Source organism: Ambystoma mexicanum, chromosome 1p, assembly GCF_040938575.1.
Source record: "Ambystoma mexicanum isolate Mex_15411 chromosome 1p, UKY_AmexF1_1, whole genome shotgun sequence".
Classification (NCBI taxonomy): domain Eukaryota; kingdom Metazoa; phylum Chordata; class Amphibia; order Caudata; family Ambystomatidae; genus Ambystoma; species Ambystoma mexicanum.
In genome coordinates this window covers 942,333,778-942,351,209 of record NC_090921.1, presented here as the reverse complement: position 1 = coordinate 942,351,209, position 17,432 = coordinate 942,333,778, and the positions used below count along the sequence as shown (strand labels likewise).

The 17,432-nt window shown below is 45.4% G+C and overlaps 1 protein-coding gene across 1 annotated transcript in view; it reads left to right on the top strand.

Moving 5' to 3' along the window:
- The window catches only part of CMTM4 (CKLF like MARVEL transmembrane domain containing 4), a 659,789-nt gene that overhangs the window by 439,226 nt on the left and 203,131 nt on the right, over positions 1-17,432 (top strand). Inside the window, exon 3 of the mRNA XM_069653104.1 lies at positions 11,313-11,411. Coding sequence (XP_069509205.1) covers positions 11,313-11,411 — 99 coding nt within the window. The remainder of the gene's footprint in view (positions 1-11,312; positions 11,412-17,432) is intronic.

Below are 17,432 nucleotides of genomic sequence, written 5' to 3'. Positions count from 1 at the left end.
ATTTTTACACATATGTGCTCATGATATCTGGGCATAATCACGTGACGTTTCACGTTTCTGGCATCACCACAATTGCTACAAAACCACACATTCTGTAGTCGTGTCCTTGAACATAGCACAGAGTTCTGAGTACTTTTAAAACGTGAACAGAATTTTCATATTAACAATACTGTATTTTCCACATTTTTACAATTTTGCACAGTCCTCTGTCAGTCGTTTTCAAAAATATACTTTCTTTTGCTTTTAAGAATACTCATAACTGTCTGTCCCCGCCCCAAAAGTTTTGGTGGGTCAAAAGCAATCCCCGCCCCTTTCGTCTGGCAAGAGTTTCTGTTGACAATTGCATCTGCATAGCTTTTCAATCAAGGGAGTCCTTTGTCTCTCCCCAGAGCAGCAGAGAGAGATCTCCTCCCCTCTTCATTAACACCTGACTTGGAGTTCCTGGGCTTTGAAGAGAAGCAGGAGAGATGCCTTTTGTTGGAGCAAACTGTGGAATTTGCTTTGAAGCTCTTTAGCTGGCATCAGATTTACTTTAAAGTCTACTTGTTTAAAATTCTTTGATAAAATAAACTTACATTTTCAAAATAGGCAAACATATCTCCAATTCCAGTCTTTTTAAACCTAGAGATTACATAGTTGCAGCCTATATTGTTTTTGATAGCAAGTCATTTAATTTCAACCATGTGATTTTAACTACGCAAGTTAAGCTTCCAATGTAATTAACTGACAGCTGTTACACAGGCGGCCAGCGGTACTGCGCCCATTTCCGACAGATTTTATAGACCAGCACACTTTTTAATGAGGATATTCTTGTGTTTGGAATCTGCTTTTCCTGACATTGTGTGCTTATGTGGATACTTTAAATAAGGTGATGAGTAACACCCAGCAAGGACGTTGGATCTTTTCTGATGTTTGGGAACCATTATTTTGTAATTTCAGCAACCAAGGGAAAACTGATTTCAGAGCACTTCTGGGTTTCCTTGCAATGAAGTACTGCCTTTCATGTAGTTTCTCTTTTCACTCTGTGGGCAGCCCAATGACAGGTTTTAGCAGTGTGGTCTCCTGTTCCACCACTGACACAGGCAAAGTAGATTGGCAGCCAACTTTCTGGTTTCACTGCGCAATTCTCAGAGGTTTAGCGCGCATAGGGCTTTTTGCGGCCATTTTGTTGGTTCTGGTGCCACCAGCACACAGTGATGTTGCAGGGCAGAGCCTAGTGGGTCAATGCATCCCACACCGCACGCATCTAAATTTAAAGGGGAAGATGATTTTTCTGGTGGAAAAGGTTCCATCTCCTGTCGCTAGCGAGGGACACCCATACAGTATGGAGGAAAGGGCACCATGGACTAGGAGTACGTTAGTCACTACAGTGAGTAACTTATGATTTTTTATATAACATCCTTTAATTTGTCAGTCATGTTTGCTGAAATCATCTTCACTGTCAGTCTGCTAAGTTTGGTACAGTGCAAGACTCGTCACTTATGTATTTGCAGGTGTGGCAGAAGCAATTAACTATCTGTACAAGATAGGCTGTGTACTTTTTGCACAGTGAACAGCAGTTGTTCACGCCCTAACATCTCAACTGCAGTATGTGGTCTGGAGCACGGTGATGGAATTGTTGGGTGTGATTGGTCATCTGGTTTCCTGATCTATTCCTGTATTTGACTCATTGCAGGTAGGAAAGCATTTCTTGTAGGCAGTACCTCTGCACATTCACGTATGCTGGCTTTGGGCTCAAACTTGGAAAATTAATGCTTCTAGATTATCCAAGCCTATTTGGGAATTTTTGCATTTATTTCCAGCAAATTAAGTTAAGAAGTTGATGTGGGGAATGCTTTCTAGCATGACATTTTCTTTTCTGGATGCAGATTCGTAGATTTTTAGTTCTAGATCTTGTAGGAATTTGTCTCGTCATTACTTGACAGTGTTCTTTGCATGTTGCATTTATAAGGACATGGGTGCAAGGAGGAGAGTGCAAAGCTTTAAAGGAGGATGCCCAATGTACCATGTGTATGATGCACATACACATTCAACTAGTATTCCGAAGCAAACTAATACCTTCTGGACAATGCAGTCCATCTGTAACTAAATATCTTGTGCCCCCTCTCATTATGCATGTCAAATTAAAGCAGCCTTCAAAACACCAAGGACTGTGCCTTAAGCGGCACAACATAAATATTAAATGGCAAATCAAAATATTAAGCTGATCTGGGACCCAAAGACCTGGATCCCTTACCCCCGCGCCACGAGCCACATGCCAGAGGTTCCAAGACACATATAGCCTAAAATCCCTATATAAGTGGTAAAGCATGCGAGTTTTAAAGCGGTATTAAGACTCATGAAACCAGCACGTTCTCTGCTCACTAATTAAAACCGGTTTGTTTGAGTAGAGAACCGGGGCTTATCCTAAAAGTGAAATCCCACGAATCTCATCAGAACTAATCTTGGTCACATTCCATGTACAGTCCCCCACTCTTTTCACAAGTGAGCTGTAACTATAAGCCTTCTGGTGTTAGAACCGTGGTATCTGCACTGAGTACATTTTATGAGATGAGATATGTTATTTATAACGCGCTTAAAGGGATACTCTAGTAAAAAAATTTATTTCAAAAATAGATAGGCCACATTAAAAAAAAAATACTAGCATCCTCCGTTTTAAAACTTCCTATGTAAAATTTTGAGCTATTCAAGCTCAAAATTCGAAAAAGCAAGCACAGGGGGGCCGCCATTTTGTGAAATGGAGGCCCTCCTGTGCTGGCTTTTGCGGCACTAATGAAGGAAAAGCCAGCCAGCTGTAGTAAACAAAGTCTACCGCTGGGTGGCTTTCCCTTCATTAGTGCCGGGACTCGGAGGACGCGGACCGGAGACCAGAGCAGGAAAGCTGCCGCTAAATCTCGGTAAGTGCGATTTATTTTTTTTACAAAAAATAAGCACTAGCTGCGTTTTTTTTTCTAAGTTTTCCGGGCTGGAGGAGCCCGGAAAACTTAGAAATAAAACCGCAGCTTTAAAAACGTTGTATTTATGTTTGCGGTCGCTTTTGAAGCGACCGCAAACAAATACAACGTTGTGTTGGAAAACGCTGCGGTTGTAAAACCGCAGCGTTTTCCAACACAACCGTGTTGTGTCTGCCTGAATCTGCTTTTCCATTTTACTAGAGTATCCCTTTAATACCCAGAGGCTTCTAAGCGCAGACCCGGGGATCGAACCTGTGTTGCTCCATGTCATATTGTTTCCAAGGCAAGCATGTTGCCCCTGAGCTATCCTCCCGAGACTGGTAAGTGCCTTAGGTGGGAACTGCCCGTGGTCCACCTTCTACGAACTTCTGATAAAGCTTTAAACCTATGCCATATTTTAATCTGATTGCGTTTTGCAACAAAGGCTAACACCTTTATGATCATGCACTTACACTGCAGTGACGGCCAAACCGCATTCAGGCCGCACACTTAACAGCCATGCACAAAACTACAAAATCCAGAAGCCGCTGGGTTGCATCACCAACTGCACCGATTGTGCACATGCTGCGCGAAATACAAGAGGACTTTCTTGATCGAGTTTAATAGTGATAATAAATTACCTTTTGTTGGCAAAAAATCCCTAGAGCAGCATGTAAAGTGGCTGAGCACTCTGACACTTACTGGGCACAAGGACAACACACCCACATCTTCATGGTTAATGTCACACTACAGTGAATGTCTTTCTGCTACTTGCCTGCTGAACTTTACAGCACTCAAATGACGTTCTGGTATTGGTGTATTCAAATTAAACACATGTAGCTAAATGTGGCAATCAGCCAGAATTGCACTTTGAATGGAGCTATGACCTTCTTTGTGACACAACTATGACAGAGAAGTTTCATTTTTAAACCTTTTCATTCAATGTAATAGCCATTCAGACAAACTCTGCATTCAAATATTACAATCGGCCAAAATTGTACATTAATTTAGACGTCTAATAGAACCATTACTGTGAACTGCAGTGTTTCAAGTGAACGCACATCTAAAGTATAAACATAATTCTGAATTATATAATTTTGCACTAGGACAAAATGGAGCACATTTCTTATGTGTACTGCTTACATATCTAGGAACTGAGAAACTTTTTAAATCTAAATTTTGTTTTGCTGCCTAGTTCCACCTTCGCTCTTCCCCCAACCCCACCTCCATTATTGCAAATCTGAATTCAGAGCTTTAAAGAAAGACTGATGCCCACAGGAAGCTGTAAAAGTCAGATTGCAAGACTCCTGTACAGAAACACACCAGATGTTGCAGCTCGCTACCTCCATGCAAATGTGTGTGTGTTTACAGAGAAGGGCACAGGGTGCGATAGGCAGCAGGGGTTACCTGTGAGTTTGTCGCACTCATTAAAGCACGAAAGCAGAAGCAGATTGATTAAAAACCAAGCCAAGCAAATGGGAAAAAAACAAGGCCCAGCTGTGCCTTGTCCATTTCATCGCCAAGCGTTGTTGCCAAGTTGCCATGCCAACGCCATACACTGCTCCCGAACTACCCTTTCGAATGGATTGTGTCCTCCAACATATTCCACATCTTTGACATGTAATGTCCACAGCTGTGTAGTTCGGAAACTTTTTCGGCAGAGGGCGCCCTGCATCGATGGCGTTGGGTCGATGTCCCTCGAAGGCCTCAGTCGGGGGCAACGTCACCGGATGTTATAAATGGGACGCATGGCGCCCGTAGCCTCAGCTCCATTTTTTCTGCAAATGTGTTTCCTTCGGATAATCGGTGCGCCTCGTGTTTTACCTTGTGAAGATTTCTTCTTCTTGGACCCCTCCGACTGCGCGGTCTGGCTTGAAGACTTGCCGCGACTGCAAGTCTAAAATGTCGATAACCGACCCACATCACATTTCTTTGTGGTGCTTGGGCGAGAGTCACGACACCAACGACTGTTCCAAATGCCAGTCGCTGACTGCTAAGGCCTTGTGGGAGCGCAAGGGAAAGCTTCAGGTAGGTAGGGGTTCTAAACCCAGTAAGTCCCGTAAATCTAAGTCCAAGGGGATGTCCACCGATGACTCGAGGGGCGATTCTCCGCGTCGGGAGGAGTCCTGGGGATCTCGGTCCAGGAGTGGTTCCCACCATTCGTCCTCCACATCGTGGCATTGTGGCTTGTCTGACCAAGTCCTCGACTCCAGAGCAATGGGCTGTTTTTCGGGAGAATTGTTGCTGATTTTTAATCGCAGGGCATTGTTACGTCTGACGAAGCCGGCAAGGAACAGTCTCGTACCGTGGCTCGCACGCCTTCGGGCTCGGGTCCTCGACGCGACTCATCAGGAACCTTCGAGGTCCCTTTCGGACAAGGCGGAGGATTGTCGCAAGAGACATGCTTCCCGGTCTCTGTCCTCGTCTCCTGCGAGAACGCAGAAACCAGCAAGGGCTCAAGGGCGGCATCTACTCCATCAGCGCTGTCCGTCGGATACCGACGTTGAAACTGTGCCTTTGTTCCAGCCCTCTGTGCCGTTCTCGATGCTGAAGCCGTTGGCGCTCTCGACGCCTTCGGCGCCTTCGTTTTTTTTACCCGTATTTTACCAATGGAGGTCACTGATGCTGTGGATCCTCCTAGGAAGGCTACTTTTAAGTCTGTGAGGTCAGTGGTGGACTCCAGACCCTCTTCTGTCCCAAGGCAGGGTTTGTATCTCCCTCCGGATGATATATTTGAGGAGTAGGAGGAGAGGTCAGACGTCAATCTGGACCTTGTTGAGCCTGATGTAGCTCCTGTCTTTTCAGGAGACAGCCAGTTGGAAGAGTTGAGGCAAACTGACGCCAGTGGTTTGGACACTTCTCTGGAAGTGGAATTTGGCAGGCCTAAGACTGGGCTCATGCTGAGTCGTCCTGCAGGAGGCTCATGCCTAGGGTCACAGACTATCTGGGCTGGTTCAGCCCTCCAGAGGATTTTGTGCAAGATGATCTAACGGACATTCTAGATCAAGGTCTGTCCTCTGACCCAGTGTTAACTTTACATCTAACATTACAGAAAAGGGTGGCGGCTGCTTGGCAGTCTCCGGAATCTTTTCCGGCTGTTAACAAGTAGTTAACCAAAAAATACAGCCCTTCCGGTAGTGACCCCAGCTACCTTTCGTCTCACCCCACTCCCGAGAGTTTGGTGGTTCAGGTGGCTACGGCCACCTCGAGGCAGGCGGCGTACCCTACCATCTCTCCTGATAGGGACGACAAACGCTTTGATGGTTGGGCATGCAAGGTTTTTTCTGCAAGAAGTATGGCGTTGAAGTCAGCCAACTCCACTTGTGCCTTGGCAAGATTTTCACACACTCTGTGGAATTGTTTTGTTAGTGGCTGAGCATATTCCTGAGGGGGAAGAAAGAGATGGGTTCCTTGCTCTCGTGCAAGACGACAAGGATGCCATGTGTGAAACCCTTCAGTCAGGTTTGGACACAGCCGACAGTGTTAGCCAGTCCATGGCTGCGAACACCGTGATACGCAGGTTTGCGTGGTTGTGAAAGTCGGGTTTTGCTCCGGATGCGCAAGCCCGTCTTTTGAACATGCCCTTTGATGGCACACATTTGTTTGGCAGCAAGGCTTACAAGAGCCTTGAGAGGTTGCAGACCTCGAAAGCTGCAGCGAAATCTTTGAGCGCAGCTGTGCGTCAACCTCTGCCTTTTCGTCCTAGAGGACAGCAGTGGAGGGGAGGTTCTTTTCATTACTACTCCTCCTTTGGTAGAACGAGCGGAGCCGCCAGTCAAAGGGGTCAGCAAAAAAGTACCCATGGTGGTCGGGGAAACCGAGGTGCAAAAGCCGCTCAGGCAGCTGCCTCATTCCCTTCAGGCGCTGTCGCAGCTGCTCCGAAAGTCATGAGGCCATGTCCCATGATTCGCCGGTTGGGGGCAGGCTGTCTCAGCATCCCGGCGAATGGCAAGCCATTACTTCAGATGTGTGGGTTCTGGATGCAATAGCCCACGGTTACTGCCTTCCCTTCCTAAAGCGGCCTCACAACAATCCACCGGGAATCTCTCTTTGAACCTTCCAGATCCGCTCCTTGTGCAGGAAATCTTGACCCTGCTAGAGAAAGGCGCTATTCAACTGGTGCCTGTAGCGGAGAGCAACAAGGGTTGGTATTCCCCAGATTTTTTTTATTCCAAAGAAAGACAGAGGATTGAGACCCATCCTGGATTTATGTTGGTTGAACAAACTTCTCAGGAAGGACAAATTCAAGATGGTTATTCTTTCTCAAGTCCTCCAGGCCCTTGAACTTCAGGATTAGTTGGTGTCTCTGGACCTACAGGATGCTTACTTTCATGTGCCGATTCATACCAAAGACAGAAAGTACCTGTGGTTCGCGGCTGGCGACTCACACTTTCAGTTTCGGGTCCTGCCATTTGGATTGACCTCCGCCCGAGGGTCTTCAAACTAATGGTGGTGGTGGCAGCGTATTTCAGGCGAGGGGGAGGGGGGTTCATGTCTACCCCTACCTGGACGACTGGCTGATCTGTGCGCACTCTCCAGAGCAAGCATTGACTCGCCTCAGTCTCACCTGCCGCTCCCTCCACAAGCAGGGCTTCTCCCTCAATTTCAAGAAGTCTCATCAGACACCTTCCCAACAGCTCCAGTACATCGGGGCTGTGTTGGAAATGTCCTTGGGGAAGTGCTTGCCTCACAAGGTAAGGGCTCATGTTGTGCAGATGGTGAACAAGTTTCAACATGCCCAGAGTCTCCCGGCTTTTGAATTCTTAAGGTTGCTCGACCTCATGGCATCCTGCATTGGTCTGGTGCCAGAAGCCAGGCTGAGGATGAGATCCCTGCACTGGGTCCTCAAGATGCAGTGGTCGCAGTTCTCGGCCAAGATGCCGGATCCCATTCTGATTCCACTCTGTCTCCCAGGATTTTCCGCGGTGGACCAACGAGAGGAATCTGATGCAGGGGGAATCGTTTTGGCAACCATCGCTGGAGGCGACTGTAGTGACTGACGCTTCCCTCACAGGATGAGTAGCTCATGCCAAGGCTTTGACCGCCAGCGGGTGTTGGTCTCAGTCGGAGTACAAACTCCACATCAACCTGTTAGAGCTGAGGGCCATCAGTCTGGCCCTGAAAGCTTTTCTGCAGTCTGCGGGGAAGACCATCCTGATCATGACGGACAACACAGTGGCCATGCATTACCTCAACAAAAAAGGGGGTGGTAGGGTCACTCCCGTTGTGCAGATCGGCAACACAGCTCTGGTTCTGGGCAATTCAGCAGGAAATTTCACTCTCTGCAGTTCATCTGGCCGGAGAGGACAAGGCGGTGGCGGACGCTCTGAGCAGGCATCTGGCCGGAGTGGACAATGCAGCAGCGGATGCTCTGAGCAGGCAGAGCACGATCTCTCGCAAGTGGGAGTTGGCTCAGAGTCCTTCTGGAGATCTTCACCCTTTGGGGAACCCCACAAGTGGATCTCTTTGCCACCAGTGCCAATCGGAAGTGCGAGAGATTCTGCTCAAGGGAATTTCCTCCGAGAGGAGCATTCGTGGTGGATTGGTCATTCCCACTGCTGTACGTGTTTCCTCCAGTCCCTGTCATTCCTTAAGTGTTAAGGAGGTTACGGAGGCTCGGATCCCACATAATCCTCATTGCTCCGGATTGGGCCAGGAGAGCGTGGTACCCGGACCTTCTGCCCTCCACACCATCCTCTTTCTCTTTCTCTCTTTCTCTCTTTCTCTCTTTCTCTCTTTTTCTCTTTCTCTCTTTCTCTCTTTTTCTCTTTTTTTCTTTCTCTCTTTCTCTCTTTCTCTCTCTTTCTCTCTCTTTCTCTCTTTCTTTCTCTTTCTCTTTCTCTCTCTTTCTCTCTCTTTCTCTCTCTTTCTCTTTCTCGCTCTCTTTCTCTTTCTCGCTCTCTTTCTCTTTCTCGCTCTCTTTCTCTTTCTCGCTCTTTCTCTTTCTCTTTCTCTCAGTCTCACTCGCTCTTTCTCTTTCTCTTTCTCTCAGTCTCACTCGCTCTCTTTCTCTTTTGTTGGGTTCTCCCTCCAGGGGTCAGGACCCTCAACCTTCACGCTTGGTATCTGAAAGGTTGAGGTATAAGAATTGGGACCTCCCGGATCACGTGATGGAGGTGTTGCTTTCGGCCAGGGGGGCAGCAACAAAATCCCAGTACCGTTTGCCTAAGTTCTACAACTGGTGCAGAGGACAAAATGTTGATCCTTTTCAGTGTTCCGTTCCCATGGTTTTGTCTTTCTTACTTTCTTTGGCCCACAGGGGCCTTCAAGTGGGTACCATTAAAGGTTACTTGGCGGCGCTGTCTATCTTCAAGCGCTCGTCTGAAGAATGTTCTTACTTTAAGATTCCTTTTTCTTTTACGGTTTCACAATTTCTTAAAGGCCTCACTAATGTGTTCCCGCCATCTCCTTTCCAGGTGCCGGGTTGGGATCTGAATTTGGTTTTGAAATTCCTTATGGGTGCTCCGATTCAACCTTTGCACTCTTGTCCTTTGCGGTTGTTGGCTTTCGCGGCGGTGTTCTTGGTTGCGGTTACTTCCGCTCGCAGAGTGAATTGCAGGCACTTTCATCTAAACCGCCCTTTACTGTGTTCCACAAGGATAGGGTTGTACTGAGTACTGTCCATCCTTTCTACCTAAGGTAGTGTCCGACTTTCATTTGAGCCAGAAAGTGGTTCTTCCTTCTTTCTATCCTCCTCATCCTGCGAAGGATGAGGAGCGACTCCATAGGTTTGATCCTAGGAGAGAGCTCAGCTTTTATATTTCTAGGATGACCACGGTCAGAGTGGACGATCAACTCTTTGTGGGGTATGCTGGTCATCGATTGGGCTTCCACAGCCCTGCAGAGGGGAGTTCCGATTCTGAACATTTGTGATGCAGCCACATGGGCTTCTATCCACACCTTTGTTAAACATTACTCGCTTGATACACTTCATGGTCAAGATATGGCCTTTGGTAAGGTGGGGTCTTTATTCTGCCATCTGATTGGGTACTCTAAATTCTTTTCCCTCCTCCATTTTCTGGTACTGTTTTGGGAGTCTAAGATGTGGAATACATTGGAGGACACAATCCATTTGAAGAACAAGTTACTTACCAACTGGTAACGTTCTTTCAACTGGATGTTGCTCCAATGTATTCCACATCGCCCTCCCAGCCTGCCCCTCTGGAGAATTTCCTATGCAATTGCAGCTTACGGTTCCGCAAGGCTAGGTGCAGACAAGCAGGCACTGGATATGTGCATGTTGCACGTTATGGGGGAGAAAACATAAACTGAGGCTATGGGCGCCGTGTGTCCTATTTGTAACATCCGGTGACGTCGCCCTCGACGGAGGCCTTCGAGGGACATTGATCCAACACCATCGACGCAGGACGCCCTCTGAGGAAAAAGTTTCCAAACTACACAGCTGTGGGGACATTACATGTCAAAGATGTGGAATACGTTGGAGGAACATTCAGTCGAAAGAACATTACCAGTTGGTAAGTAACTTGTTGTTTTCCTTTCTCTTAATACAGTACATACAGTACCAATGTTTTGGTGATGGGTGGCTCACACCACCAAACTGCCAAAACCAATGATAACGTCTGGGGAAACCCAGGCCTTGGATTACTGATGATTCCATAACTAAATTAATGAAGAAAGGGGGCCTACTCCACCAAGACCGGGGATTGCATTATGGGAACTGGCTGAATATTTTCAACCTCAAGTATCCTGTTGGCACACCACAGCCAGTTTGCATTGAGCCAGGTTAGCATATCATTTCTAGTTATCATGACCAATATGCACTTTATTGCCAGTTTTTGCAATGCCCATTTAGTTAATTACAGCGATTTCCCATTACGTTCTGCTTGCATGTTATTTTAAGTTTATATTACACCCAGTTAACACAGCATGACAAGGATCTGTTATGGCTGGTTCACACATTATTACTGAAGTGCTTATGGACGAGCAGTGGGAATGAAGCCACACACCACTGTCCTTTTTTTGTTTGTTGTTTTTTTACACTGGGGAATGGCGTATGCTTATGTGCATAGTGATGGTCCTCCTGCAGACCATTCTTGTGAAGGCACAATGCCCCATATACAATGACCAGGAGTGCCCTACTGGTATTGGCTAGCACAGCTTTGTTGGCCATGTCTCTGGGAGATTTTGGAGCATAAATAGTGGTATGCGGAAATTAAATGGCTATTCATATTGACAAAATAGTGATTTGTGCAATTGTTCTTCTCAAGCGAATTATAATGAATGATTTGGGGAGTCTGGTGCTAAATAATGCATGTTGCTAGAGCATTGTGCTTATGTGGTGTTTCCTGTATTTTGATATGGTGAAACGATAACAAATCTAGCATAATAATAAAACCTCATATATTTTATTTTTTGCAGGATTTGATCAACACTGGGCTGAGCACGTTATTTTTCTTCATTGCCTCGATAGTACTTGCTGCTGTCAACCATAAAAATGGGGCAGAAATCGCAGCAGCGGTATGTAACGGAATTGTATATGTTCTGCTCTAATATGTCAAATATTGTAAAATACCAATCTCCTGATTGCAAATTCCCATACTTCAATATGCCCCAGTCGCTCTTTGCTACCACTCGTGAAAAATCACTCCCAAAATGAGAGCAGAACGAGAACAATGTAATTCTTGTAATGTCACATAAAGGGAGATGGTTAAGGGGCAGCAGGAGTCTCTAGGGGCCAAGGAAAGCTTTGCGCTATGCAATGAAACCTACTGAGGTGGTCTATGGGGATCTTCAGAGTTCTTCCTCATTTACCAAGACCTAGACATTTTGTAGGATAAAGACCTCCTCCACAACTTATTTAGCCAAAATAATCCTGCTCTATGGCTTTCAGTAGCTCCCTCACTTCTGCGTCCATGGTGCACTGGATGAGGTATACCTAGATGGGAGGGTTTGGGGGGAGTGGGTCTGCAATAAATACATTCCTAGACTGAATTCCCATTAACTCATCAGGCACCCATTACCACAAAATTCAGCAGGCAGTCGCACTACACCGAACACCAGACCGAGAGGTGGGTTTTGCAGCACACTCAGCATACTTACAATACCTCCCCCTCACTGAGTCTGAGCCGTTCAGTGGGAATTCTCCCCCTCACCATTCAGCAGCAGCAGGACTTTCCCATACAAAACACTTAAAATAACAATGGAACACCAATTTGAAGTTCCTGATGAAAAGGGAAATAAGCAGAAAAACAGCAATTTGACGCTTAAACAGTTGTACTTGCCAAGAAGACAGCAAACCACGGAGAGCGAGTAAAACCGGCTCCTCCCCTCCAAACACAAATGACACATGAAAAGAAAATACCAACCAGCTCTTTTAAAACGCTTCTCCTTGAGTTAAGAACTATAAAGCCTCACTCCCAATCAGAACGCTGTAAGGAACCACCTGACCACCCCAGCCATTCTGACAGTAGACAAAAAGCCCAGTCTGTGTACAAGAGGGTCTATTTACTCAGTCTAGTAGTAGTCTAGAAGCAGTAGTACAGTGGTGCCTTGCAGAGCAGTGAGAAGAGAGCCAGTTGGAGGACCAGAAGAGTTGAGCTGCTCAGAGTGCATGGATACCTGAGTGTAGCAATCTAGGCACCCTAATACCTGCATGGTGGGTAGGGTATGACAGAATATGTTCCTGCCTACAGTTATCTCTGGGGAAAAAAAGGTGGTGGCAGGGTTTAAAAGTTCTTTCCTGGATGTGGAATTAGTGTCCAAGTCCAGGAAGATATCATCTGGACACCCCAACAAAACTTCGAAAATAGTAAACTAGGGTACATAAATCATGTCCTTTGACTATTTTCATGAATCCATGGTGTTGAAACCCTGTACTGTTTGTGTTTGCCAGGAAACAAGACTTGGGTACTAGCTCCCATTCAATGAGGTTAATTTTACCCTATTTCGGTTTAACCCATCCTCATATTTTATGTATCTTTTCTCTTATATTTTAGTTTATATCCCTGCGTCCTAAAGTTAATAGTTTCACCAGAACATATTCTGTAGAGTATTGTCTTGGAGGAATACTGGAGACAAAGGGTAGATGTCCTAGTGAAGCAAGGGTCACAACTAGGAACATTGTTCCTGCGACCCGTAGGTATTTCAGACCTTCCTATTTACTATTTGTATAGTCCCAATATGTGCGCCATAGTCTTCAGTTTTGTGTCCTGCTATCCACGTAGGCTTTCATCCACCTTTCACTATTTTCAAATAAAGGTGCTGGAACATACCCATTTTCTGTGTGTTTTGTGGCTTCCCAAGATTGTGACTTTCCTCAAAGTAAATATTTTCATTGTATCAGCATCCCTGCCTCTGAGACACCTGCTGGTGCCCTCAATGCCTTACACTCTGCTCCAGAGAACAGAAACAATGTTCATTGGAAAAGTGGAGCTGTACTTCTGTTTTCCTTGATACTGCTATAGGTTTTCTTTAAGATGGTATTTTTCTCTAGCCTGGCAGGTTCTCTATTAACTCCTGGGTTTATGGTTGTGTTGCAGATCCTGTTTCTCATGGGTTGACCTGGATAAACACTGTTCATATTGGGGTCCATTCAACCTGTTTTCTTGTGCTTTTGCAATTCCTTTTCAGCTTGAATGTTCAAAATATGGTTAAACCCATGGACAAATGTTTTCAAAATGTATCCATCACAACAATTCTGACACTTTGTGCTAAGGTGTCAAAACAACCCTTCCAGACAGGGGTGGACTCTTGTAGTCAGAGGATGGCTCACTGTGGCCAGTGATCCAATAGACCTAACATTGAGGCTTACTCCATGGGTCCATGTAATCCCAATGCCTGTATTCACCATAGGCTGTTGATATGGTCCAGTGCTGGCAATCAACTTAAGATGCTTTTGGGGCCTAAATCCTCAACTGGTAATAAACACTTGGCATACATCTACGACCCTTCTGAATGCACGGTGTGTCTATGCATGTATCTGTGCACTAGTTGGCACCTTTTCATTAAGGAGAAAGGTGCATTCTTAAATATCACTGGTACTATATGAATGTAACACCTTTAACAAATGGTGTTTCCCATTAACTCAAGGGGGAAAAAAGAGAAAATGATCATAATACAACAAAAGATGTTCCTATGCATACATTGATGCAAATGCTGTTGCCTTAGAGAGTCAGAGAGGAGTCATTGGGCCTCATTACAAGTTTGCCGGTCCGGAAACGAGGGTGCCGGTAAGCTCACTGGCACCCTTGTTTCCAGACCAGCAAACTACGAGTCTGCCTGCTGGTGCCACTGTGCCCGACAGGTCTGACCCTGCCGGGCGCAGCGGCCATGGTAGCCAGACCCGTCGCAGAAGCACTGGCACTGTTGCTAACGGTGCCGGTGCTCCCGTGTCTCCACTCCCACAGAGTCCCATAAGACTCTATGGGAATGGGGATTAATAATTTACCAGCGCCTGACTTCCTGGCCGATTATTCAGATTCTGGCGGCAACCCGCTGGTAGCACCGGCAGGGTAACTGCCGAACTCGGAATGAGGCCCATTGCCTCAAAAATAATGGCCCAACCCCATCATTTGGGCTAGGGCCACTATCCCAAGTGATAATGAAACCCCAAAGTCTACAAGTCTATTAACAGATCATGGTTATAGCAAGGTACGTTTTTAAAGTTGTGGTGGTGAAGTAAAACATGTTACACTCTGTAAGTAAAGGCAATACACAAAAGAGGTCAGTAAATTAAATGTGTCCTTTGTAATATTCATATAACAAGGTTACCTTTATATGGTAAGCTTTTTCATCATACATTTAGTTAAACTGGAACAGGTTTTGTATGAGCACACGATGTGTAATGGTTAAGTGAACCGTTTCTCCATACACAAATTAGATTCCATGTTTTAGTTTTCACTTAAGTGCATTCAATTGGATGTTTGTAATTTTCAATGTGAAGTGAAAAAAAGTTTTTCTTTTGGAACGGGGTCTTATTGGGATATTTCATTGTGGTTGTTGACTATAGAGAAATGCTTTTTTTTCTGCTTCTGAAATATAAATGTTTGCAATATGCTTGATACCAGTAGCTATTCACTGCTTTCTGACTTGCTGAGGTGGTCAATAATGAATTCTATGTGTTTATGCTCATTATCATGCATACTGCCGTGAGAATGCAGGAACAGAACGCTCAAACATGTTTTTTGATCTCAGCAGTTTTGTTTGCAGGTGCCAAAGGGGATGGTAAAAGTGAGGCGTAGTACAAACAGGATAGGCCCATTAGGCATGGCAGGTTAGTATGCCAAGTAAAAGGATTCCACAGATAAGGGCCAACTGCCAACTAAAGTGGTGGATTCTGTGGCGAAAGAGCGGCTTGAAGAGCCTCCACTTTTTAGTAGGTATCCAGGCTTGAGTGAAGTTCTCCCAATCTTTAGGTGTAGGAGGAATGCTGATGGGGGAGGGGTTCATATCAAAAGGGACGAATCTAAACCAAACATTAGGAGGAAGGAGGACAAAAGTAAATTCAATCCCAGGATGCAAGCCAGTGTTCAACCACTATTCGAAGTCTAGTTGACCTCTGTGCCCGCCCTGGGCAGTGTTCACACAGTCACTCCGTCACTGGGAGTTTAAAGGGCCCCTGCACACTTCTTTGGCTTCAGCGTTGTCCCAGTCATACTCCTTACCTTTGTCGATGCCTCAGTCTTTACCTTTCTTGGCCTTTGTCTTTGCCATTCTCTTATTCAGCCAACGAGCAATGGCCTTGAACCCTCTTGCCCTGGGGGTTGGTTACATAAATAGGTATTCGCCACCTATCAGGGTACCTTCGATTTGGGTTTAAATCACCTTCACCCACACCTGATTTCACAGCACAATTAAAGCTTTTTAGTTGGGTTAATTGACGTACAGCCCCCATCAGGATCTGAGTTAGTGCCCCCACGTGGTGGTTCTCAGATTTCTTTTCTCAAAGCTGTTCTTCTGCTAGCTTCTAGATCCAAGTTTGTGGTGTTGTATTTTATTTGTATATATATAGCGCCTAACACCTAAGCGCTTTACAAAGAACAATCCCGGTACAAAAAGATGCAATGTGTGGTACAAAAGGAGGTTAAGAAGAAGAAAAAAGATTGGCCTTGAGGTGGGTTTTAAAGATAAAGAGAGGAAATAGAATGAAGTGAAAGAGGAAGAGCGCTCCAGTGTTTAGGGGCCAACAAAGGACCAGAGACGGGAGGAAGCACAGTGAGGACATGAAACTGATAGAAGAAAGATTTTGCGCGAATAGAGCTTGAAGGAACATAGAAAGAAATAAGGTAAGAAAGATAGGTAGCGGCAAGACCATGCAGAGATTTTAAAACAATACAAAGGAAATGAAAAAGCAGACAAGCCTCAAAGGAAAGCCAGTGAAGGTGCTGCAAGACAGCAGAAATAGAATCCTGTGGAGAGAGGTTGGACAATATACGAAGGGAAGCATGATAAATGGAGCAAAGAGAGGGGCAAAATGGGAGACCAAGAAATAGGGTAGAGCAAGGGAAGAGTCAAGAGAAGGAGTTTAATAGCCTAAAAGTAAGGAAACTGGCCTTATGAATGTTAAAAAGCTGAAAACAGTATGATTTAGAAATATGAGCGGTGAAGGAAAGAGTAGAGCCAAAGATTATGCCCAGATTGCGGGCTGAGGCAGAAATAGGAAGTGAAGATGGGAGGGGCGGGGGGGATTGTTATAGGGTAAAGAAGGGGGATAGTAAAAGCAGGAAAGAAAATAATTTCTCTTTTAGACAGGTTAAGGTGAAGATAGTGAGAAGATATCCAGTTTTGGATGGAGAGCATAATGTTAGAAAGAGTGGAGTGAATAGAGCTGAAGAATCAAGACCATTGAAGACAAGAAGAGAAGCAGCTTCATGTTATCCACATAAAGGCCAAAGGAAGAGATAATGGAAGCAAGAGGAATAGTGAATAAAGAACAGTCTGGGAAACCCAGGACAGGGCCTTGGATAGTACCATAAGAAGCGGGGAGAGTAGGGGGGAGGAAAGCCCCACCCCAGGAAACAGAGTAGAAGCTGTAAGAGAGATACAAGCGAAACAGTCGAGCGGCAGACAAGATGACAGAGAAGTATAGAGTGATCAACCATACCGAACGCAGCCGAAAGGTCAGAAGAACGAGGAGAGAGGAATGTTTCGAGCAACGAGCAGATAGTGTCAGACACAGCAAGAAGAGCAGTATCAGTAGAGTGAAAGACCGGGAACCCAGATTGGTAGGAAGAAAGAAGTGGGTGTGCAGAAATGAAACTAGAAACCTGAGAATCTTTGTTCCAGTAATTTAGAAAGGAAAGAAAGAAGTGAAATAGGATGGAAGTTTGAGGGAATCGAGGGAGTTTTTTTTATTTTAAAGATAGGGAGAAGAGAAACATGTTTAAACATAAGGGGGAAGTATCGGATCAGAGAGAATAATTAAATAGAGCGGTAAGCAAAGTAACAAGAGGACTAAACCAAAGGAATAAAAGGAGGGAGATGGTCACATGGGGCTGCAGTAGGATGCGCAGCACAAAGAAACGGTATCAGACTGACAGA